The sequence below is a fragment of the Erinaceus europaeus genome, chromosome 1 (assembly GCF_950295315.1).
Source record: "Erinaceus europaeus chromosome 1, mEriEur2.1, whole genome shotgun sequence".
Lineage (NCBI taxonomy): Eukaryota > Metazoa > Chordata > Mammalia > Eulipotyphla > Erinaceidae > Erinaceus > Erinaceus europaeus.
Window position 1 is genome coordinate 105,520,413 of NC_080162.1, and position 26,110 is coordinate 105,546,522.

At 42.5% G+C, this 26,110-nt stretch overlaps 2 protein-coding genes and 1 pseudogene across 4 annotated transcripts in view; 2 read left to right on the top strand and 1 right to left on the bottom strand.

Annotated features, from left to right (window-relative positions):
- The window catches only part of ABHD12 (abhydrolase domain containing 12, lysophospholipase), a 71,210-nt gene extending 71,035 nt beyond the window's left edge, over positions 1–175 (bottom strand). For both annotated transcript variants that reach the window (XM_060192439.1, XM_060192434.1), the window contains exon 1: positions 1–175. In XM_060192439.1, coding sequence (XP_060048422.1) covers positions 1–14 — 14 coding nt within the window. In that variant the 5' untranslated portion in view covers positions 15–175.
- Positions 175–26,110, top strand: part of GINS1 (GINS complex subunit 1) — a 27,968-nt gene continuing 2,032 nt past the window's right edge. The window contains exons 1-6 of one of the 2 annotated variants that reach the window (XM_007537313.3): positions 175–352; positions 5,424–5,488; positions 9,897–9,995; positions 12,619–12,709; positions 17,133–17,249; positions 23,866–23,940. In XM_007537313.3, coding sequence (XP_007537375.1) covers positions 278–352; positions 5,424–5,488; positions 9,897–9,995; positions 12,619–12,709; positions 17,133–17,249; positions 23,866–23,940 — 522 coding nt within the window. In that variant the 5' untranslated portion in view covers positions 175–277. The remainder of the gene's footprint in view (positions 353–5,423; positions 5,489–9,896; positions 9,996–12,618; positions 12,710–17,132; positions 17,250–23,865; positions 23,941–26,110) is intronic. The other variant, XM_060192486.1, reaches the window with a different exon arrangement.
- LOC103126404 (protein LSM12-like) lies at positions 5,763–6,385 on the top strand (annotated as a pseudogene).

Consider the following 26,110-nt stretch of genomic DNA (forward strand, 5'->3'; position numbering starts at 1 on the left):
CCGCGAAGTGTCATTGTATCACCACGTCCTCCCAGAGCGCTCTGTCCACTTTGCAGTGTTCCTGTGCAGCGGCGGGAAATGTCCCTCTGCCGCCACCGTAGGCCGTGAGGGCCAAAGTTTCCCTTCCATTGGCTGGGGGCATTTGGCGCCAAAGCCAGAACCAAGGTGAAAGCGGTCTCTGGAGCGGTGGGGTCGAGACTTCTGTAACCGAAAGCTCAGCGATCGTTTAGCTCAGGAGCAAGAAGTTGAAAGGCCGTGGTGTCGAGATCCCTCCGCCATGTTTTGCGAAAAGGCCATGGAGCTGATTCGCGAGCTACACCGCGCGCCCGAAGGACAGCTGCCTGCCTTCAATGTGAGTAGAAATCGGGGAGACTTACAAGGCGAGCCTGGGGGCGGGGCTTGGATGCTCTGGGGGCGGAGCCTGACAAATAGTCGGGGGAATGGGGCGGGGCTTCTTTCTACCTTTTTTCCAAGAACCTCCCCAAAGGTTCCCCCCCTAACCCCGCCTTTTTTTTTTTTTCCCCTCCAGGATTATTGCTGGGCTCGGTGCCTGCACCGTGAATCCACCGTTCCTGGAGGCCATTTTTTCCCCTTTTTGTTGCCCTTGTTGTTGTAGCCTCATTGTGGTTATTATTGCCATTGTTGATGTTGTTCGGTGTTGGATAGGACAGAGAGAAATGGAGAGAGGAGGGGAAGACAGAGAGGGGGAGAGAAAGATAGACACCTGCAGACCTGCTTCACCGCCTGTGAAGCGACTTCCCTGCAGGTGGGGAGCCTGGGCCTCTAACCCGGAACCGGGATCCTTACGCGGGTCCCTGCGCTTTGCGCCACGTGCGCTTAACCCACTGCGCCACCGCCCGTCCCCGCCTTTTTTTTCTGCCTCCAGGGTTATTGCTGGGGCTCGATGCCTGCACTACGAGTCCATTGCTCCTGGAGGCTATTTTTTCCCATTTTATTGCCCTTGTTGTTACTATTATTGTTGCCATTGCTGTTGGATAGGACAGAGAGAAATTGAGAGGGGAAGAGAAAGACATCTACAGACTTGCTTCACCGCTTGTGAAGTGACCCCCTCCCCCCGCAAGTGGGGAGCCGGGGGCTCGAACTGGGATCTTTACACTAGTCCTTTTGCTTTGAGCCATGTGCGCTTAACCCGCTGCGCTACAGCCTGGCCCCCCACTTACTGCTTTTTACCATAGTCGTGCTCAGTTCTGGCTGATAGTGGTGCTGGGGATTGAACCTGGGGCTTCAGAGCCTCAGACATGAAAGTCTTGCTGAATCACTATGCTGCCTCCTGGCCCAAGTTAATGTCTGCATTTTTCTTTCTATGAGTGCTGTTACTCCTATGATTATTGTTATTTTCTTAATACCAGTTAGCATGCTCAGCACTCAATGGACATTATCGTGTCCTCATTCTAATTCTTTGATGTTGAAATTGTTCTCCATTTTTTTTTTCTCCAATGATGTATGCAGAGACTTGGGAGATTCTGGGTCTTGCCTAGATGATTTAACTAGTTAGAAGTTAATGTACGAGGGGCCAAGTGGTGGCACATCTGTTTGACTGCACACGTTACAATCAATGCACAAGGACCTGAGTTTGAGCCCCTGGTCCCCACCTGCAGGGGGAAAGCTTTGCAAGTGGTAAAGCAGTGTTGTGTCTCTCTGTCATGCTCCCTCTCTATGACCCCCTTCCCTCTGGATTTCTGGCTGTCTCTAGCCAATAAATAAAGATAATAAAAAATGTAGAAAAAAGTTTATATATTAAAGAAAAGTTAATATACAATCAAACCCTGGCCATCATACCTTAGGCTTGTCACTGTGAACTCTCTCTGACTACCCCCTGCCTTAGGGCACCCCCTAGGGGGAATGTTATGGCACAGTGTGCTAACAGGGGGCACAGAAGTAGGTGATAGATTATAACACAAATGATACTCCAGAGGTGAAGATAAGCACACAGAAGAAAGGTCCGTGTCAGCAGGGACAGAAGAGGGGACATTCAGGCTTCATGTAGAAGAGTGAGGTTGCCCTTCTGAGTAGGAATGAATTGCCATAACCAAATGTGCACTTCCAAGGGTGGATTCAGTATTCACTCATAGGGCTTATGGAAGCTGGCAGAGGATTTTAGACAGGATGTGATAGCATCATCTTTAATATTCTGAGAAAAACTGTGGCAGCAGTAGGGGGAATGTATTGGAGAGAAGAAAGGAGGAAGGAAGAGGGGCTAGCTAGGTGGATCAAGGACATAGCATATCATTTGCATGTGTGCGGCCCTGGGTTTGACCCCTCCCCCCCCCCAGTGCAAGCAAGAAAGACAGGAACAAATTAGAAATGGTTACAGGTGGCATCCCAGGAGGTGGCACATTGAATAAAGCCTTTAGATTCTCAAGCCTGAGGCCCTGAGTTTGAATCCTGACATTGCAGGTGGCAGGGTGATTCTCTGGTTCTCTCCCTCCCTCCCTCTCTCACACATATAAAATAAATAAATAGCTACTGGTGTTTTGCTGTCTCACATACTTTTTTCCAAATAGAACATCCTAAGTGGTTGAGTGGCATTTTGTTCTCACACATAAATGGCAGTGGAAGATTACTAGTTGGTGGTTATAAGATATATATGGTCTGAATTGTGTTGGGTCAGTGGACATTGAAATCAGACTTAAGACTTAGAATTTGTACCTAGTAGAACAGGGGATTAGGTGAGTCATTAATGGAAAGAGGGGTCTCTGAGTTTTTCTCTCAGGTTACTGTGTAAACAACTTAGAGTTCAGGAAGAAGAGTGGTGGAGGAACATCTGGTCTGACAGGTTGTTTTGCAGGTGAAGAACTGACCTAAGGGAAGTTATTGAACACATATTTCCTGGAGATCCAGCTGTTGCACTTTAGTCTTCAGAACAGGAACATTTACAAAGTTAGAACACTACTATGGGAATTTCACAGCAAAGGTGCTGGAAAGCATAGTGTGTGGGCTGTAAAATATGCCTTCACACTGGACTCAGGAATCTGGGTGTCTTGGAGATCATCATGCTTGTGAAGAGACAAGCCCTGGCAGGCAGAGACATGTCCAGTGAGGTAGTGGCTGAACAGATGAGGCTTTGACTTTTCTTTCCTCTTTCCCCCCCTCCCTCCTTTCCTTCTTTTTCTTTCTTGCCACCCAGGGTTATCACTGGAGCCTGCACAACTCCATCACCTCCATCAGTAATTTTTCTTCCCTTTTCTTTCTTCTAGAGAGTGAGAGACAGAGGGGAAATTTTTTTCCCAAGGAGGATAGTTCAAATTTTCCTCTGGTCTTTCTGTTCTTATAGTATGAAACAAACAGCTATTCTTTTTTTAAAAAACAGCAACCTTTTAAGACAATTTTCAGTAAATAAATTATTGATGTACTTTTGCCATGCCTTATTGATTCTGTAGGACTTGATTTTTTTTTTGGGGGGGGGTCATTAGTTTTATTGAAATATTTATATACAGGTGCCAGACGGTGATGCACCTGGTAAAGCATACACATTACAGTGTGCAGGACACAGGTTCAAGCCCCAGGTTCCCACCCACAGGGAGAAAGCTTCATGAGTGGTGAAGCAGGGCTGCAGATGTCACGCTGTCTCTTTCCCTCTTTTTCTCCCCTACCCCTCTTAGTTTCTGTCTATCGAATAATAAATAAAAAGGATAAGAAAGAAATTTACATAAGATAAAATACACATTTTAATGGAATTTTCACTTTTGACAGTTGTATACAACTGTGTCTCTGTGCACCAGTTAAGATTTCTGTCCTCCCAAAGTTTCTTTAAACACGTATCTGAATTCTTTGTGCCAAGAGTGGCAAGTGTTTCTTTTGAAAGGTCAGCTAGAATGCTGTGGTATGTGCCTTGTCGTGTTTCACCCCTTTTTTTTAAAAAAAAAAAATCTTTATTTTATATACACAGCCATAAATTGAGAGGGAAGGGGGAGAGAGACAGAGAGACATCTGCAGCCCTGCTTCATTGCTTGCAAAGATTTCCTCCTATAGGTGGGGAGTGGGGGCTTGACCCCTGGTCCTTTTGCATAGGAACAGGTGCACTCAACTCGGTGCACCACCACTCAGCTCTACATAATTACTTTTTATGACTGAATAATATTGGTTTATCCATTCATTAGTTTTATCCATTCATTAGTTGATGGACATTTGAGAACTTTCCACTTCATGACTTATTAATAGTGCTACTATGGGGCCAGGTAGTGGCGCACCCGGTTGAGCGCATATATTACAATGCACAAGGACCCAGGTTCGAGCCCCCGGTCCCTGCCTGCAGGGGGAAAGGTTTACAAGTGCTGAAGCAGTGCTACAAGTGTTTCTGTCTCTCTTCTCTGTCACCCCTTCCCTCTCAATTTCTGTCTCTATCCACTAAATAAATAAATGTAATAAAATAGTGCTACTATAAGCACTTGTGTTCAAGTTTTTATTTGGGCATAAGTTTTTAATTCTTTTTTTAACCAGAGCACTGCTCAGCTCTGTCTTATTGTGGGGTGAGGGACTGAACATGGGGTTTTGGAGCCTCAGGCATGAGAATCTCTTTGCCTAACCATTATGTTTTTAATCCTTTGGGGGGTATTTATATATACCTAGGAGAGAAATTGCTGGATAATATGGTAATTCTGTGTCTAATTTTTTGGTGAACCGTTAGGCTGTTTTTCCAGGGCTATATACTATTTTACATTTCTACCTGTGACGTATAGGTGGTTTTAATTTCTCCCTTTCTTCTCCAACAGTTATTATTACTAGTAATCCTTATGTTAGATAACTATTGATTTTTTTAATTAGTTATTTAATAATGATCGACAAGATTGTGGGATAAGAGGGGTACAATTCCACAAAATTCACATCACCAGAGTTCCACCCCACCCCCATTAGAAACTTCTCTATTTTTTATCCCCCAGGAGTATGGACCCAGTATCACTATGGGATGCAGAAGGTAGAAGGTCCGGCTTCTGTAATTGCTTCTCTGCTGGACATGAGTATTCGCTGGTATATCCATACCCCTGGCCTGTCTCTATCTTTCCCTAATGAGGTAGGACTCTGTGGAGGTGGGGTTCCAGGACACATTGGTGAGGTCATCTGCCAGGCAAGTCAGATTGGTGTCATGGTAGTATCTGCAACTTGGTGGGATCTGATTTTCCTTTGTCCTTTTCAGCTCCTTTTTGCTGGCTTATAGAAAAGTTATAATATTCTACCTGCTTAGAATTCCCAGGATTTTGAATCAGGTTTTTTGTTTGTTTGTTTGTTTTTGGAAAATCTGTCTGGTTGCTACCTTCTGACTACTGTCTTGACTCTGCCTGACAACTATCATTGCTTTGGATAAGACCTATGGGTCAAAGGTAAACGTAGTAGAGGTAAGTTGTTACTCCAAACTTGGTGGAGGAGTTAGTAAGTGTATGTCAATATCATTTTCTATGTTCCAGGAGGATGGACTCAGGCAAGTTCTGGAGGAGATGAAAGCTTTGTATGAGCAAAACCAGTCGGATGTGTAAGTGATGATAAGATTAATACTTTAAGATGATTTTAGAAATAAGATACTGAGGGGCCGGGTGGTGGTGCACTTGGTTGAGCACACATGTTACTGTGTGCAAGGACCTAGGTTCAAGCCTCCGGTCCCCACCTGCAAGGGGAAAGCTTTGTGAGTGGTGAAGCAGTCTTGCAGGTGTCTCTCTGTCTCTCTCCCTCTCTATCTCCCCCTTCCCTCTCAATTTCTGGCTGTCTCTATCCAATAAATAAAGGTAAAAAAAAATTAAAAAAAAAAAAGATACTGGAACTGGGGGCCCTGCCGCCACCAGCTGCTCTCCCAAGATGCGGCTCCTCAGGGCAAGTACTTCAGGGCTAGGAGCTGGGTGTCATGCCAGGAGCAGTGACTGCAGGGCCAGGTTGTAGCCTTTGACTACCAGTCTAAAATGCTGGCCTTAAACTCACCCTTTTCCAGTGGAAAGCCCCACCAGGCAGATATCTTGCTCATAAATTTACAATATGTTTTAAAAGTGGAAATTATTAATGACCAGATGGAAAGCCCTCCTCCTCTAGCTTCACTCAATGTTGGTAAGCTTGTCAGCAAAGCACGACAGAGGAGGTAGGTGGAGAACCTGAGTCTGTGCAGTCAGCTCTGGTGTCTCTTACAGGGCCAGCAGCTTTTCCAGACCATTCACAAGACCATTAAAGACTGTAAATAGCGAGAAAAGAACATTGTAGTCATGGAAGAAGTTATTACACCCCAATATCAAGTGGAAAACTATAAAGGCAAAGAGGGGAGTGCATTGAGCCATGTACAAAAAATAGTTGAAAAGAACATTTTAGAGGCTTGGAAAGCCAAAAGATAATACAGTGTTCACAAGCCCAGCAACCACCACAGAAGCAGGCTGCTCAGTCATCCTGAGTCCACACAGAGGACTCTATAGCATCTAGCAACTGAGGTGCTGGTGGTGGCTTCAGCGGAGGCAGCCGGGGGAGGGAAAGGATCCTATGTTTCTTGTTGACTCTTGTTAACAAAGGGTCATTGTTTCCAAATCTTAAACTTGAACAAACAAAACACCCAACAATAACAACAAAGTTCAAGAGAACAATTTAAATGTTGAATCATTGCTTGACTAACAGACTTCGGCCCACCATGTCCTTTTCACAACCCCCTTCTAATTTTATTTTTGAAATTCCTTTCCTGCTCTGCCTTTTCACTTCTTACTTTCCTTTCCTAGTCTGTCCCTGCTATTTTTTTTTAAAGATTTATTTATTTATTTATGAGAAACATAGAAGGAAAGAACCAGGCATCACCCTGGTACATGTGCTGCTGGGGATGAAACTCAGGACCTCATGCTTGAGAGTCCGATGCTTTATCCACTGCGCCACCTCCCGGACCACTGCTATTCTGTTTTTATAAGTGGCTACACTTGTCTTATGAGTGATTGAAAAAAACTTTAATGTCTTTTTCAAAATAGAACTAGCAAGCTGACTGATACTTAAAACTGAGGCTAGAGCAACAGACAGAGGTCTCACTTTAAATTTTTTTTCTTTTCTTTTTTTTTTTTGCTCAAGGCATGGCTTGAATTAATTTTATTTTTCTTAACTTTAAATATATATATGAAAAATATATATTGAAATGTTCTCTAAGTATTTTTCTGCTGCTTGCAGGTCTCTCATTACTAGATCACAGCCACTCTTCCCACCTCAGCCCTCTGAAAATATGGCCCTCCCCACCACCCATAACTTGATGTAGTTCATAGTAAGAATCTTCTGCAGTACTTTGTAGATCTAGTGTATGCTGATGGAATTCAGCTTTGAGGGTTCATAGTGGCATTTCAGTCTTTAACTATGTGTGTCAGTCTCACGTTTGGCCAAAACCTCAGGATTCTCCTTCTGCCTTTTGTCTTATTTCGTGGTACTAGAAGAATCTCCTCACAGTTCTCCTGTTTCTTAGATGGGAAAGTCAGCTTCTCTTCTTCCTGTGACCTTTGCAGGAAACTATTTTGCATGATATATTTCTGTTCTTCCTTCAGGATTGATTGTCTTTCCAAGAAACCTGGAGTCCACCTCTTGAAGTCTGTATTCAGAGCCACTAGCTCAAGATAAAACTTGGGTGGTCTGTAGTTTCTCTTCTGCCAATGTCCAATTGTATCCCCTCCTCACCCCTACATTTTTTGGAAAAAAACTTTTTTTTTAGTATTTATTTATTTATTTATTCCCTTTTGTTGCCCTTCTGTTTTTTTTTTTTTTTTTGTAATTACTGTTGTTGTCATTGTTAGATAGGACAGAGAGAAATGGAGAGAGGAGGGGAAGACAGAGAGGGGGTGAGAAAGATAGACATCTACAGATCTGCTTCACCTCCTGTGAAGCGACTCCCCTGAAGATTGGGAGCCAGGGGCTTGAATCTGGATCCTTACACTGGTCCTTGCATTTTGCGCCACCTGTGCTTAACCTGCTGAGCTACCACCCAACTCCCCACCCCCTACATTTTACAAGCTTATGACAGTTTGTATGTGCTCAGCCAATAAGCAGAAAACCTGAAAAGAATTTCTGGACACTGTGGACTGGGAGGTGGCACAGTGGATAAAACATCAGACTCTCAAGCATGAGGTCCTGAGTTCAATGCCCGGCAGCACATGTACCAGAGTGATGAATAAATAAATTCTTTAAAAAAAAAAAAAAAATTTCTGAACACTAACCCACTAGTTTGTCAGGTGTTAAATAACCTGCTGAGAGTTGAGACTGGCACTTGTTGCCCCTGTGCCTCCCAGACAGTGTCGTGTGGCAGAGTGTGATGTGGGTGATGCACCTTTAACTGGCTGGAGCTTCGGGACTGGGTGGGGGGGTTTACTTTTTTTTTTTTTTTTGTCATAATCTCTCCTCCTCGCCCTTTTTTTTCTCCTCCCCCTTTTAAAAAAATTAATAGATCAAAATTAAATAATTCAAGCTCTGCCTTCAAAATTAATTTTTAGCATTGTTTAACAAAAAACAATAAAACTCCAATTTTTTAACCATCAAAAAATAATTAAGATACTGAAATTAGATCATCTTTTGTTCAACTTTTCTAATTTTGAGAAGTGCCTTTTTTTTTTTTTTTTTTTTTTTTAATCCAGAGCACTGCTCAGCCCTGGCTTGTGGTGGTATGGGGGGATTGAACCTGGGACTTTGGAGCCTCAGGTGTGAGAGTCTCTTTGCATAACCATTATGCTATCTACTCCCATTCCTTGCCTTCTCTTTGCCTCTCTGTCTCTGTATCTGAAACAGTTGACCCAGCATGGTGAAAAGTAGGTGATGGGGGGGGGAAAAGTTCTTTATTTACTTAACTAAAAAATAAATACATTTTTATTTTCTTGGCTAGAGATAGAGAAATTGAAAGGTAACGGGGAGATAGAAAGGGAGAGAGACACCTGAAGCCCTGCTTTACCACCACTTGTGAAGCTTTCTCCTCCTCTCCCCCCTCTTTCCTCCTCCCCATAGAAGAGGACCAGGGGCTTAAAACCAGGTCTTTGTGCTTGTATGTTCAAACCTATGTGAGACTGCATGACCCCAGTTACTTTATTTTTTTACGCTAGAGCTCTGCTCAGCTCTGGGAGAGGGTTTTTGTGAACTTGGGGCATTGGGGCCATAGGCATGAAAGCCTTTTGCATAACCATTATGCTATCTTTCCAGTCTGCCTATAATCTTATATAATCTTATTTCTTAACAAACATCTTAACGCTGTTTGTCTTTTATCCCAGTGTGATAAAGGAACCCCAAAAGACTCTAAAAATCTTTTTTTCACATGATCACTATATTACTCTTATATCCAGAGCAAATACAATGTTTGTCGTTTAGAAGTGTGACAATTACAGTGTACTGAATATCCAGCAAAATGTTGATATTATGGGCTTAGTCAAATTATTTAGCTTTTTTATTATTAAAATTAAAAATTATTAGGCATTTTGATTGATAGTAGCCCCAATAATTTTTATAAACTTTTAGAATATTAGCAAGAGCTTTGATGTGAAAAAAGCTACTGTTTCATCAGATCAGCTACTGATAAATAGTTAAAAGCGGGGCAGGGTGGTGGTGTACCTGGTTGAGCGCACATGTTACAATGCACAAGGACCCAGGTTCGAGTCCCTGGTCCTCACCTGCAGGGGAAAAGCTTCACGAGTGGTGAAACAGTGCTGCAGATGTCTCTGTTTCTCTTCGTCCTTATCTCCCCTTTCCTCTTGATTTCTGGCTGTCTCTATCCAATAAATAAATAAAGATAATAAAAAAATTTAAAAAAAGAGACTAGCCTTCCACACAAAAGACTTTGGTGCTTTCTATCAGTTATTAAAAGAAAAAAAAAGTTAAAAGCAAGCATATAAAGCCACTCGTTGGCTACGAAAGTTCTCCTTGTATTGAAATATGTACATTTCCTCCCTGTTTGTTGTTTTTAACAGCAATGAAGCAAAGTCAGCTGGGCGAGGTGATCTGATACCGACTATCAAGTTCCGACACTGCTCCTTGCTAAGGAACCGGCGCTGCACCGTGGCTTACCTGTATGCTTCTCAGGTCTTGGTGGGCAGGGCATGTGTGCCGGAGTCCATGTGGACTCCTGCTTAACCATTTCAAGTGGGTAATGAAACATTTTTGTTGGTTTGGGTATTTATTTATTTATTTATTTATATTTGTTGTTCATTATGAGAAAGAAGAGGGAGAAAGTAAGACCAGAGAGAGCACTGTTCAGCTCTGGCATGTGGTGAGGTGGTGCTGGGAGTTAAACCTGTGGCCTCTGGGGTCTAAGATATTCAAGTTGCTGCTCTGTACAGGCTCACCTATATTACCAACTCCAGAAACTTTTTTAAAAAAAATTTATTTATTTGTTAATGAGAAAAAGAAGAGACAGCCAGAACATCATTTGCACATTTGATGCCCAGGATCAAACTCAGGACTTCATGCTTGAAAGTCCAACATCTCAAACAGTGCACCACCTCCCAGCTGTGCCCCAGCAACCCTTATATTTGTTTCTTTCTTTTTAAGCATTCTAAAATCTTCTCTTTCTTTGCATTTTAAAGCATTTCTTTTGCTTTATTTATTTATTTATTTTTGCCTCGAGGGTTATCACTAGGGCTCGGTGTCTGTGCTACCAATCTCCTGCTCCTGGTGGCCATTTTTTCCCTTTTGTTGCCCTTGTTGTTTATGATTGTTGTTGTCATTGCTGTCATTGTTGTTGAATAGGACAGAGAGAAATGGAGAGAAGAGGGGAAGATAGAGAGGGGGAGAGAAAAATAGACACCTGCAGACCTGCTTCACCACTTGTGAAGTGACCCCCCTGCAGGTGGGGAGCAGGGGGGAAGATCCTTACACTGGTCCTTGCGCTTCACGCCATGTGCACTTAACCCGCTGCACTACCGCTTGGCCCCTTTAAAGCATTTTTATAACAAATTGCAATATTCATTCAGCTAAAAAAAAGAATATTACTAGCCTCTATGGAGCCCTCTTTTCAATTTCTCTCTGTTACTATACAGCTAAGAATACATAAATAAAATATTTTTTTAATTATTTTTATTATTGGGGGCCGGGCAGTAGTATACTGGGTTAAGCGCACATGGCGCGAAGCACAAGGACCAGGGTAAGGATCCTAGATCGAGCCCCAGGTTCCCCACTTGCAAGGGGGATCACTTCACGGGTGGTGAAGCAGGTCTGCTTGTGTCTTTCTCTCCCCCTCTCTGTCTTCCTTTCCTCTCTCGGTTTCTTTCTATCCTATCCAACAACAGCAAGAGCAACACAATGGGAAAAATGGCCTCCAGGAGCAGTGGATTCATAGTGCAGGCACCGAGCCCCAGCAATAACCTTGGAGGCAAAAAAAAAAAGTTAAAAAATTTTTTTTATCTTTATGTATTAGATAGAGACAGCCAGAAATTGAGTAGGTAGGGGGAGACAGAGAGGGGAGAGAAAAAGAGAGACATCTTCACCACTTGCAAAGCTTTTCTCCTGTAGGTGGGGACCAGGGGCTTAAACCTGGGCCTTTTTGCCCCTTATAGCTTGTGCATTCAACTAGGTGTGCCACTACCCGGCCCCCATATATAAAATATTCTTTTAAAAATGTTTTCACATTCTACCATATTTGCTTCATTTTCATTCGTGCTACATTGTTATAGAGCATTTTACCACTGAATAATGTGCATTCTAAGAAGAATATTCTGGACCTTTTTTCACTGTCCATTTATACTCTCCTCATACCTAGATAACTGAAAAAGCCTTCATGGTATCTGTGTATTAGTTTTTGTTTTCTTTTTTCTTTTTCTTTTACCAGAGCACTGCTCAGCACTGTTTTATGGTGGTGCTGGAGACTGAGTCTGGAAGCTTTAGTGCCTCAGGCATCGAAGTCTTTTTGTATAAACCATTGTGCTATCTTCCTAAAGACATACTCTCTTTTTTTTTTTGCCACCAGTGTTATTGCTGGGGCTCAGTGCCTGCACTATGAATCCACTGCTCCTGGGGGTCCTTTCCCCCATTTTGTTGCCCTTGTTGTTGTTGTTAATGTTATCTTTGCCATTGTTGTTGTTGGACAGGACAGAGGGAAAGGAAGGCTGGGGGGGGACAGAGGCAGAGAGAAAGATAGACACCTGCAGACCTGCTTTACCGCTATGAAGCAACCCCCCTGCAGGTGGGGAGCCGGGGGCTCAAACCAGGATCCTTATGCCAGACCTTGTGCTTTACACCATGTGCACTTGAACCCTCTGCACTACCGCCCCACCCCCCCAGACATATTCTTTTTTTATTTTTTTTGTAATTTTATTTATTTATCTTCCCTTTAGTTGCCCTTGTTGTCTTTTTATTGTTGTTGTAGTCGTCGTTGTTGGATAGGACAGAGAGAAATGGAGAGAGGAGGGGAAGACAGAGGAGGAGAGAAAGACAGACACCTGCAGATCTGCTTCACCACCTGTGAAGCGACTCCCCTGCAGGTGGGGAGCCGGGGGCTCGAACCGGGATCCTTATGCCGGTCCTTGCGCTTAGCGCCACCTGCGCTTAACCCGCTGCGCTACAGCCCGGCTCCCCCAAGACATATTCTTACAGTTGGCCCCAGGAGTCAAAAAAAAAATGTACAGATTTAGGTAGTCTTAAGTTTCTCCTGATATTTCTTTTGGTTGTGCCCTTAATTTGTCCTTAATTTCATAGGTATGACCGATTGCTTCGGATCCGAGCGCTCAGGTGGGAGTATGGCAGTGTTTTGCCGAATGCTTTACGATTTCATATGTCTGCTGAGGAAGTAAGTACTGTTGCACTGTAGTTCATAAATTTGGAAAATGCTAAGGTTCTGTCAGTGTTCTGTAATATTTGCTGGTATGTCTCTTGTCTTTCTCTTTTGTTTGACATCTACTTTTCTGTACTTGTTAGGCTGAACCTACTTAGTTTATATTTATACTATGATAATAATGGTAGGAGTAATGCTAAATGCTGTATGGAAAATTCTAATATTAATAAAATAAAGGATTCCATTATTCTACTGACCAGTGATTCAGTAGCTACATTAAAAAATTGGCATTGCTCTTTTTTTTAAATATTTATTTTATTTATTCCCTTTTGTTGCCCTTGTTTTATTGTTGTAGTAATTATTGTTGTTGTTATTGATGTTGTTGGATAGGACAGAGAGAAATGGAGAGAGGAGGGCAAGACATAGGGGGAGAGAAAGACACCTGTAGACCTGCTTCACCGCCTGTGAAGCGACTCCCCTTCCGTGGCTCAAACTGGGATCCTTATGCCAGCCCTTGCGCTTTGAGCCACCTGCACTTAACCCGCGGCGCTACCACCCGACTCCTGGCATTGCTCTTTCTACAAAATGTGTATGCACACATGTATGTATGCTTTCCAAATCACATGAGTATTTCTGAGAACATCATAGATCTTTCTTGTCATTGACGTATTCGTACAGTGTTTGAGTTCACAGGATTGCAGACAGGCATACCCGTAGATTCAAACCTTGCTTCTGCACCATTTATTACTTGAATCTTGGCGGGGGCAGATAGTATAATGATTATGCAAAGAGACTCTCATGCTTGAGGCTCCATCCCAGGTTCAATCCCTTATCCCACCATCAATCAGAGCTGAGCAGTGCTCTGGTAAAAAAATAAAATAAAATATGCAGACTGCCGGGCTGGTGTAGTGGCTCTGACTGTGAGCTCTGAGACAGACAGACAGGGCTTCAGGTTCAAAACCTGTCCTCCGGGAGTCCAGCCGGTAGTGCAGCGGCTTAAGCGCACATGGCACAAAGCACAAGGGCCGGCAGAAGGATCCTGGTTCGAGCCCCCGGCTCCCGCCTGTAGGGGAGTCACTTCACAGGCGGAGAAGCAGGTCTGCAGGTGTGTCTGCCTTTCTCTCCCCCTCTCTGTCTTTCCGTCCTCTCTCCATCTCTCTCTGTCCTATTCCACAACAACGACATTAATAACAACAATAAAACAAGGGCAACAAAAGGGAATAAATAAATAAATGTTTATTTAAAATATTAAAAAAAAAAAAAAAAAAAAACCTGTCCTCCCCAGAAGCCCGGTTCGAGCCCCTGGCTTCCCACCTGCAGGGGAGTCGCTTCACAGGTAGTGAAGCAGGTCTACAGGTGTCTGTCTTTCTCTCTCGCTCTCTGTCTTATCCTCCTCTCTCTATTTCTCTCTGTCCTATCCAACAATGAGGACAACAATTAATAATTACAACAACAAGACAACAAGGGCAACAAAAGGGAATAAATAAATAAATATTTGAAAAAATAAAAAGAAAAGAAAAGAAAGAAAGAAAGTAACTTGAATTTTCTCTATGCCTAAATTTCTTCATGTACAAAATAAGAATCACATTGCATATAAGGATCCCGGTTCAAGCCCCCGGCTCCCCACCTGCAGGGGGGTCGCTTCACAGGCTGTGAAGCAGGTCTGCAGGAATCTATCTTTCCCCTTCTCTGTCTTATCCTCCTCTCTCCATTTCTCTCTGTCCTATCTAACAACAACAACATCAATAACAACAACAATAACAACTACAACAACAATAAAAAACAAGGGCAACAAAAGGGAAAAAAATTTTTTAAATCACATTGCAGACATGAGTTATTAAATCATGTCTTTGTAAAGAAAACACTCACTAAAAGCCTAGTAGGTAGAGGTAGATAGCATAATGGCTGTTCAAACCAACTCTCTTGCCTGAGGCTCCAGAGTCCCAGGTTCAATCTCCCTCACCACCATAAGCCAGAGCTGAGCTCTGGTATAATATATATATATATATATATATATATATATATATATATATATATATGTAAAAAAATAAAAGCCTAGTTGAGCATCCCTCATTGGCAATACTATGTTTTTTGTGTATTCATTACTACCACTTTATCTGGAACATTTTCATCACCTCCAAAAGAAAACTTAAACTACTAGCAGTTACTCTATATTCTTTCTCATCTCTCTTGGAAATTAGTAATTTTTCTGTCTCTAGATTTTCTTGTTATGAATTTTTCATATACGTGGAATCATATAATCAATAGGTGACCTTTTGTGTTTTTTCACATATTGTCAAGGTTCATCTCTGTGGCAACATGAATCAGAACTTTATTACAATTTCTTTCTTGGTAAACAATTATTTAGTAAAGATGTATTTTCTTTATTTATTTAAATAGAGACAGGAAATGAGATCATAACTGAAGCTTCCTTCAGTGTGGGGAAGTTGGGCTTGAACCTTCATCTCACATGAGGTAAAGCAGCGCAGTATCCAAAAGAGCTATTTCACTGGCCCTTCAGTCCAGTTTATGTCTGAGTAATATATATTATCCAAGGAGTTGGGCGGTAGCACAGTGGGCTAAGCACAGGTGGCGCAAAGCACAAGGACCAGCTAAGGATCCCGGTTCGACACCCCCCCACCCGGCTCCCCACCTGCAGGGAAGTTGCTTCACAGGCAGTGAAGCAGGTCTGCAGGTGTCTGTCTTTCTCTCCCGCTCTCTGTCTTCTCCATCTTTCTCCATTTCTCTGTCTTATCCAATAATGACGACATCAACAACAATAATAACTATAACAATAAAACATCAAGGGCAACAAAAGGGAATAAATAAATATCCAATAATAATATATATGTATCATATTATCCATTCATAAGTTGATGGACATTAGGGTCCTTATCTTAATAGTGTTTTACGGTTTTCAGAAGAACTGTCAGTACAGAGTTTGAGGAAATTTAAATTCTGAAATGGTGGGTAGTGGGTAGATAGCATAATGGTTATGCAAACAGACTCTCATGCCTGAGGCTCCAAAGTCCCAGGTTCAGTCCCTCACACCACCAAAAATCAGAGCTGAGCAGTGCTCTGGTAAAATAAATAAATAAATAAATCTGAAATGGTCTGTTTTCCTGGTCTTACTTCTGGAGAAATGTTCTTTAAGTCTGTGACTCCCAGATAGGCTGGGTTGTAAGTTCTCAAGGACGGAGATCTTCTGCTGGAGACTCACCTTACATCCTGAGGCCAGTGCCTGGTGCAGAGCAGCCAGTAAATCATATTTTTAATTTGAGTCGCTGATCACAGCAGTGATCCATGTGAGGTGTATTCTGTGTTTAAAAGAATATGTGTGGGGAGTTGGGCTACCGGTAGCACAGCGGGTTAAGCGCACACATGGCACAAAGCGCAAGGACCAGCGGTAGGATCCCAGTTTGAGTCCCTGGCCCCCCACATGCAGGGAGGGGGTCACCTCACAGATGGTGAAGCAGGTCTGCAGGTATCTGCCTCTCTCCCCCTCTCTTCACCCCCCCCCTTTTTTTTTCCCTCCAGAGTTATTGCTGGGCTTGGTGCCTGCACCATGAATCCACCGCTCCTGGAGGCCATTTTCCCCCTTTTGTTGCCCTTGTTGTTGTAGCCTCGTTGTGGTTATTATTATTGCCATTGTTGATGTTCGTTGTTGGCTAGGACAGAGAGAAATGGAAAGAGGAGGGGAAGACAGAGAGGGGGAGAGAAAGATAGACACCTGCAGACCTGCTTCAACTCCTGTGAAGCGACTCCCCTGCAAGTGGGGAGCCAGGGCTCGAACTGGGATCCTTACGCCGGTCCTTGCGCTTTGCGCCATATGCACTTAACCCACTGGCCACCGCCCAGCCCCCTCTCTTTTTTTAAAAAAAATATTTTATTTATTTATTAATGAGAAAGATAGGAGGAGAGAGAGAAGGAACCAGACATCACTCTGGTACATGTTCTACTGGAGACTGAACTCAGGACTTCATGTTTGAGAGTGCGACACTTTTTTTTTTTTAAAGATTTTACTTATTTATTAATGAGAAAGATAGGAGGAGAGAAAGAAAGAACCAGATATCACTCTGTACATGTGCTTCCGGGGATTGAATTTAGGACCTTATGCTTGAGAATCCAGTGCTTTATTCATTGCACCACCTCCTAGACCACAAGAGTCCAACACTTTATCCACTGTAACACTTCCCAGACCACACTTCCCCTCCTCTCTCGATTTCTTTCTGTCCTATCCAACAACAATAACAAAGGCAACAAAAAGTGGGAAAAATGGCCTCCAGGAGCAGTGGATTCGTAGTGCAGGCACCGAGCCCAGCAATAACCCTGGAGGCAAAAAGAAAAAGAAAGAAAGAAAATATGTATACAATTTCTGAAAATTTTGTTTTGTTTTTTCTTTTTTAACTTTGTCAAATGACTATCTTTATGTTTGCAGGTGGAGTGGTTCAATCATTATAAAAAGTCTCTTGCTACTTACATGAGGTCATTGGGAGGAGATGAAGGCTTGGATATTACACAGGACATGAAGCCTCCAAAAAGTCTGTATATTGAAGTAAGTATATCTTCCTTAACACTTTGTGCTGCCTTTTGTCTCGGAAGAGGAGGTAACATAAATATGTATTAGCTTCTATTTAAAAAGAAAGTGAACAAACATACCAGCTCTTATGTAATAAATGTGTAAGTGGAGCATAGAACTCCTTGTCTTCTTAGAAACCAAGGATAATATGAAAGATTATTCATAATGAATAACTGCAGTGAGTTGAAATGCATGAATTACATTTTAAAAAAAAATCTCTTAATATCAGAGATACAACTCATTTCCACCTACCTTTAAAGTATAGACTTATGATCCCATTTTATTTATAAGGGAGTTTTTTGTTTGTTTTCATTGCCATCAGAGTCATCCTTGACGCTTAGTCCCTATGCTATGAATCCAGCACTCCCAGTGGCTTTTTTTTCTTTCTTTGTATTTGGATAGGAAAGAGAAATGGAGAGAGGAGGGGGAAATAGATAAACACTTGCAGACCAACACCACTTCTCAAGAAGCTTTACCCCTAAAGACATACTTGTCCTGGGAGTCCAGCAGTAGTGCTGAAGACATACTTGTCCTGGGAGGCGTAAAGCGCAATGATCGGCGTAAGGATCCTGGTTCGAGCCCCCAGCTCCCCACCCTTAGGGGAGTCACTTCACAGGCGGTGAAGCAGGTCTGTAGGTGTCTATCTTTCTCTCCTCTTCTCTGTCTTCCCCTCCTGTCTCCATTTCTCTCTGTCCTATCCAACAACAATGACATCAATAACAACAATAATAACTACAACAGTAAAACAACAAAGGCAACAAAAGGAAATAAATAAATAAATATTTTTAAAAAATCTTTTTTAAAAAAGACATACTTGTCCTTCTGGCTGGCAATGCACAGGGGATCTGGGAGAGAATGAGGCCTCACAAAGCAAAGATTATAGAAAATTTATTGGAATAAACAAGATAAGAAATAGTCACCAGGGTTCGGGTGGTAGCGGGTTAAGTGTAGGTGGCTCAAAGCACAAGGACCAGCTTAAGGATCCCGGCTGGAACCCCCGGCTCCCCACCTGCAGGGGGGTCACTTCACAGGTGGTGAAGCAGGTCTGCAGGTGTCTTTCTCTCCCCCTCTCTGTCTCCCCTCCTCTCTTGATTTATCTCTGTCCTATCCAACAACAACAGCAGCAATGACTACAATAATAAAAACAACAAGGGCAACAAAATGGAAAAAATGACCACCAGGAGCAGTGGATTCAGGCTCTGAGTCCTAGCAATTACCCTGGAGACAAAAAAAAAAAAAAAAAAAGGATCCTGGCCGGGTGACAATAAGATCGGACTCGCATCCAGTTCAACCTCCCTGCCCCTGAGACTGCGGACTCTGCGAGACACAGGCGGGCGGCCTGGGTGCCTGAAGGTTACTGAGTGCATGAACGCTTAGCGCCTTCCGCGGTGCCCCAACGGCCAGCCGCAGGAGACACAGTCTCGCTCTCAGGTGCGCGCCTGGCTCCCGGAGCAGTGGAACTCAGCGGCCGCCATGTTGTCCAACATGGACCGGGAGATGATCCTGGCGGATTTTCAGGCATGTACTGGCATTGAAAATATTGATGAAGCTATTACATTGCTTCAACAAAATAATTGGGACTTGGTGGAGACATACAAAGAAGTGGAAAAATATTCCATGTTTATGGGTTGGAAGAATTAACATCATCCAAATGAATATACTACCCAGAGCCATCTACAAATTTAATGCTATCCCCATCAAGATCCAACCATATTTTTATTAGGAGAATAGAACAAATGCTACAAATGTTTATCTGGAACCAGAAAAGACCTAGAATTGCCAAAACTATCTTGACAAGAAAGAACAGAACTGGAGGCATCACACTCCCAGATCCCAAACTGTATTATAGGGCTATTGTCATCAAAACTGCTTGGTACTGGAACATGAATAGACATACTGACCAGTGGAATAGCATTGAGAGCCCAGAAGTAAGCTCCCATACCTATGGACATCTAATCTTTGACAAAGGTGCCCAGACTATTAAATGGGGGAAGCAGAGTTTCTTCAACAAATGGTGTTGGAAACAATGGGTTGAAACATGGAGAAGAATGAAACCGAACCACTCTATTACACCAAATACAAAAGTAAATTCCAAGTGAATCAAGGACTTGGATGTTAGACCAGAAACTATCAGATGCTTAGAGGAAAATACTGGCAGAACTCTTTTCTGCATACATTTTAAAGACATCTTTAATGAAATGAATCCAATTACAAAGAAGACTAAGGCAAGTGTAAATCTATGGGACTACATAAAATTAAAAAGCTTCTGCACAGCAAAAGAAACCACTACCCAAACCAAGAGACCCCTCACAGAATGGGAGAAGATCTTTACATGCCACACATCAGACAGGAGTTTAGTAACCAAAATATATGAAGAGCTTGCCAAACTCAACCACAAGAAAACAAATAACCCCATCCAAAAATGGGGAGAGGACATGGACAGAATATTCACCACAGAAGAGATCCAAAAGGCCGAAAAACACATGAAAAAATGTTCCAAGTCTCTGATTGTCAGAGAAATGCAAATAAAGACAACAATGAGATACCACTTCACTCCTGTGAGAATGTCATACATCAAAAAATGTAACAGCAGCAAATGCTGGAGAGGGTGTGGGGTCAAAGGAACCCTCCTGCACTGCTGGTGGGAATGTAAATTGCTCCAACCTCTGTGGAGAGCAGTCTGGAGAACTCTCAGAAAGCTAGAAATGGACCTATTCTCTGATCCTGCAATTCCTCTCCTGGGGATATATCCTAAGGAACCCAATATACCCATCCAAAAAGATTTGTGTATACCAATGTTCATAGCAGCACAACTTGTAATAGCCAAAACCTGGAAGCAACCCAGGTGTCCAACAACAGATGAGTGGCTGAGCAAGCTGTGGTCTATATACACAATGGAATACTACTCAGCTATAAAAAATGGTGACTTCACTCTTTTCAGCAGATCTTGGATGGACCTTGAAAAATTCATGTTAAGTGAAATAAGTCAGAATCAGAAGGGTGAATATGGGATGATCTCACTCTCAGGCAGAAGTTGAAAAACAAGGTCAGAAGAGAAAACACAAGTAGAACCTGAACTGGAATTGGTGTATTGCACCAAAGTAAAAGACTCTGGGGTGGGTGGAATACAGATCCAAGAAGGATGACAGAGGACCTAGTGGAGGTTGTATTGTTATATGGAAAACAGGGAAATGTTGTGCATGTATTGTATTTACTGTCGAATGTAAAACATTCATTCCCCAATAAAGAAATTAAAAAAGAAAAAGAAAGATAGATAGATAGATAGATAGATAGAAAGAGTTACCAAGAGAAGGCTGGACTTTAAGAGGGAGCCAGCTGCCTCAAGGTTGAGACAGAGGGAGGCCTATGAGCAAGGAGAGAGCCAGCTGCCTGCTGTTGGGCAGGATTGAATGGTTATATGCATTTCAATGAAAACTGGGTCTGCGGGAAACAGGTGAAGGGTGTTGGTAGCCACCCTGGCATCAGGCAGATTTCTATCCTATTCACTGACCATGTGTGGAAGCCTTTTCTTTTGATATTTGGAATAACTAGCAGCAGATTGCTAGTTTTTGCACTTGGAAATGTCCCACTGGCCTAAGGCTGAACTGTTGCCACACTGTCAGCCTGGCAAAAAGCCTTATTTATAACTTTATGCCACAGCATACAAATGGGAAGTGAAGGCTCGAACCCAGGTCCTTGTGCATGACAGCCCGTGTACTCAACCAGGTGTGCTACCACCCAGTCCCCTTAAAGTAAGTTTATTTTTTGATAGAAAATTCTAGTTAAAGGGCCATGTTGCGCTTACATGTTACACTGCACAAAGACCCAGGTTTGAGCCCCTGGTCCCCACCTGCAAGGGGAAAGCTTTGCAAGTGGTAAAGGTATCTGTCTCTGTCTGTCTCTCTTCCTCTTTACCTCTCCCTTCTCTCTCTCTCTCTGTCTCTATCCAGTAAATAAATAAAGATAATAATAATAAAAAGAGAATTCCAGCTAGTAAATATAGTAGGAATAAATGAAGTATGCTAATGCCATTTTGTTACCCAGTGACTAGAGGCAGATAGCTACTAACACCATTTGGGGAAAGAAAAAAAAAAACGTTAAAAGAACCATAATGTGGATACAGATTGAACAATCTTAGCATTTCAACAGAACCATTTAAACATTTTATATTTTATGGGGTTTGCAACAGAAAGTACATAATACCTTCTGCTAGAAAATCAGATTAAATATGATCCAATCTCTAGACCTAACTTGTTAACCAGAAATTCAGGACAGAGAAAAATGAAATGACCTCACAAGATACCCACAACCTAATCTGGTTTGTAGGAAACTACCAAATATAGTGTCTACTTCCTTGACCAAATACATTACAAAGGGGAGGGAACCCTATAAATTCTAAGAGACTTGGGAGACGGGCGGTAGCGCAACAGGTTAAGTGCAGGTGGCACAAAGCACAAGGACCAGCATAAGGATTCTGGTTTGAGCCCCCGGCTCCCCACCTGCAGGGGAGTTGCTTCACAAGCGGTGAAACAGGTCTGCAGGTATCTATCTTTCTCTCCCCCTCTCTGTCTTCCCCTCCTCTCTCCATTTCTCTCTGTCCTATCCAACAAAGACATCAATAACAACAACAATAATAACTATAACAATAAAACAAGGGCAACAAAAGGGGAATAAAAAAACCTTTCTTTTGTCTACACACCTGACTCTACTTGTCTTGTCTCCTATTTCTGTAGTCAAATGCTCTACTACTGAGCTATACCCCCACTGTGTCTCATATTTCTTTTTTTCAACCTTTTTTTTTACCATTCTTTTTAAAACAATTTTTTATCTTTATTTATTTGTTGGATAGAAACAGTCAGAATTGAGAGAGAATGGGGTGATAGAGAGGGAGAGAGACAGAGAGACACCTGCAGCACTGCTTCACCACTTGTGAAGCTTTCCCCCTGCAGGTGAGGACTGGGGATTCGAACCTGGGTCCTTGTGCACTGTAACATGTGCGCTCAACCAGGTGCGCCACCACCTGGCCCCCGATATGTGTCTCATATTTCTTTTTTTTTTAATATTTATCTAATTTATTCCCTTTTGTTGCCCTTGTTGTTTTATTGTTGTATTTATTATTGTTGTCGTTGTTGTTGGATAGGATAGAGAGAAATGGAGAGGGGAGGGGAAGGCAGAGATGGGGAGAGAAAGATAGACACCTGCAGACCCGCTTCACCACCTGTGAAGCGACGCCCCTGTAGGTGGGGAAACGGGCTTGAACCGGGATCCTTATGCCAGTCCTTGCGCTTTGCGCCATGTGCACTTAACCCGCTGCACTACTGCCCAACTCCCTTGTGTCTCATATTTCTAACAAGGACCACTTCTTGGCTTCTTGCAGTAGACTTTTATTTTGGAAACTATCAAATGTATTGAAAAGTAAAATGACTATTACAATGAAGATCCAGAGCCCCTGGTCTTCAGTTGCAGGGGAGGGAAGCATCACAAATGGTGAAGCATTATCTCTTTCTCCTCTTTATCTCCCCATCTCCTCTCAACTTCTTTCTGCCCTATCAAATAAAAAGATTTTTAAAAAAGGAAAAAGTGGCTACCAGGAACTGTGGATTTATCATGCAGGCACTGGAACTCCAGTCATAATCCTGTTATCAATTAAAAAAAAAAAAAAGGCTGGAAAGAGACAGACAAGATTTCTAACTGCATCTTTTAAATAAACTTTTTTTCTTCTATATATTTTTTATTATTATCTTTATTTATTTATAGGGTAGAGACAGCCAGAAATTGAGAGGGAGTGGGGTGATAGAGAGGAAGAGAGACAAAGAGGCACCTGCAGCACTGCAGCACTTCACCACTCGTGAAGCTTCACCCCTGCGGGTGGAGAATGGGGACTCAAACCTGGGTCCTTGCACACTGTAACATGTGCACTCAACCAAGTGTGCTACCACCCGGCCCCCTCTAACTGCATTTACTTTTTTGTTCACTGAATGCTAAAAGTAATTGATCTACTTGGTTTTTTAAAAAATATTTATTTCCTTTTGTTGCCTTTGTTGTTTTATTGTTGCAGTTATTATTGATGTCTTTGTTGTTGGATAGGACAGAGAGAAATGGAGAGAGGTAGGGAAAATGGAGAGGAGGAGAGAAAGACAGACACCTGCAGACCTGCTTCACAGCCTGTGAAGTGACCCCCTTGCAGGTGGGGAGACAGTGGGGTTCGAACAGGGATCCTTACGACGGTCCTTGAGCTTTGCACCACGTGTGCTTATGGGTTACCCAGTGTGCTACCGCCTGATTCCCCATATTTTTATTTATTTAATATTACATAGAAACAGAGAGAAATTGAGAAGGGAGGTGGAGATAGAGGGGGAAAGAGACAGAGAGACGCCTGTAGTCCTGCTTCACCACTCCTGAAGCTTAACCCACTGCACCACCACCCGATTCCCTTGTTATTTGTTTTTAAGAGAAAAAGCAAGCAATTCACTCAGCTCTGGCATATGTGACTTAGGCATAAAATCTGGACCCTCATGCTGCAAATCTGGTACTTGACCACTGAGCTGTCACTAGCTACAAATAAGTTAGATTAAACCATTTCTCTTTTCAGGTGCGGTGTCTAAAAGACTATGGAGAGTTTGAAGTTGATGATGGTACTTCAGTCCTGTTAAAAAAAAATAGCCAGGTATTTTAATCTAAGTGTGTTGGGTGGTTGAAATATTGGAGATATTAGCAAAATAAGCTTCATGTGATAATCACTATATCTTAAGAGTTGTTTATTAAGTTTTTTTTAACTATATTTCTTGGAGAGAGATAGTCAGAAATCGAGAGAGAGGGAGATAGAAAAGAGAGACAGAAAGGCACCTGCAGCACTGTTTCACCACTCACAGAACTTTCCCCCTTCAGGTGGGGACCCGGGGTCTCAAACCTGGGTCCTTATGCATTGTTAACATGTGTGCTCAACCAGATGTGCCACCACCCAGTCCCAGCATTGTGTTTATAAAGACACCTTGTTCTTTATTTTCCTAAATGTAAAGAAACAAATACTGTGTAAAGTAAGAAGAGGTTAGTAAATTTACCTGGATATTGCTTCTATCTAAAATGAGGCATTTTCCAGGGAAATTACCACATGGCTCTTTTAAGTATAACTTACCCATGTGAGGACCAAGGGCTTAACCCTGAGTCCTTGCTTATGGTGATATATATACTTAACCCTGTGTGCCACTGTCTGGTCCCACAGTGTGTTTTTTCCTTAAAAATATTAAATGCTTTTTTTTTTTTTCAATCAGAGAGACCAGAGCACTGCTCAGCTCTGGCTTATGTTGGTGTTGGGGACTGAACCTGGGACCGTGGAGCCTTAGGCAGGAAAGTCTTTTGCAGAACCATTATGCTGTTTCCCCAGCCCCACAATGAGTCTTACTTAAGTAAAAGTGAGCTTATTTTAGTTAAGGGGTTGGTAAGTTGACTTATTGTCTTCAAATTATAAATTACTAAACAGGTGCTAAGCATTTATTTTCAGCTTGTATTTCATCTTTTACATTTTAATTCTTTAACAGTGATACTGATTTCTTTAAAAAATAACATGTAAAGGATTTAGTAGGGATAGATTAAAATTGTAAAGTTGTAACTTAAATTTGTCCTTACAAAATAATTTTAGTACATTGCTTGCTTAGAAATTAAGTTCACGGGAGTCGGGCAATAGCACAGCGGGTTAAGCATAGGTGGCGCAAAGCACAAGTACCAGTGGAAGGATCCCGCTTCGAGCCCCCCAATTCCCCACCTGCAGGGGTGTTGCTTCATAGGCAGTGAAGCAGGTCTGCAGGTGTATCTATCTTTCTTTCCCCCGTCTTCCCCTCCTCTCTCCATTTCTCTTATCCAACAACAACGACATCAATAACAACAATAATAATAACTACAACAATAAAACAAGGGAAACAAAAGGGAATAAATAAATATAGAAAAAAAAGAAATTAAGTTCAGGGGGTGGAGGTGTGGGCGGCTAGTTGTTGGTGCACCCAGGTAAGTGCACATAGTACTATGTGCAAGGACCAGTGTTCAAGACCCTGCTCTTCACCTGCAGGGAAGATGCTTCAAAAGTGGGGAAAAAGGTCTGCAGGTGTCTATCTTTCTTTATCTATCTCTTCTCAATTTCTGTCATATCCAATAAAATCGAAAAAATGTCCATCAAGGGAGTCGGGGGGATGCATTGGATCGACCTTCTCGTGGTGCATCCCGTGAGTACCCATTCATTGGGGAAACTGACGATCCTTCCTAGCCGACTGAATCCACATGGATCCCAGTCACTTTCAAAGCCAGCAACAAGCAGCTCCTGACAGCTTTCAACCTGACGCTGTTGACTTGCTACGGAAGAAGGGCAAACGCTAGAAGAAGAAGGGAGTCGGGCTGTAGCGCAGCAGGTTAAAGCACAGGTGGCGCAAAGCACAAGGACCGGCATAAGGATCCTGGTTCGAGCCCCGGCTCCCCACCTGCAGGGGCGTCACTTCACAGGCGGTGAAGCAGGTCTGCAGGTGTCTATCTTTCTCTCCTCCTCTCTGTCTTCCCCTCCTCTCTCCATTTCTCTCTGTCCTATCCAACAACGACAACAACAATAATAACTACAACAATAAAAAAAAACAAGGGCAACAAAGGGAATAAATAAAATAAATATAAAAAAATGTCCATCAAGAGTAGTTAATTTGTAGTGCTGACCCTGAGCCCCAGCAATAAACCTGGAGGCAAAAAAGAAAGAAATCAAGTCAAGGACTAATTTCCCTAAAATGGAACGTGTCTTGATCTCTTATTTTATTTGTGCCATAAGAACTATAGTTTCTTAAAGCAAAAACAGAATTTCTGAG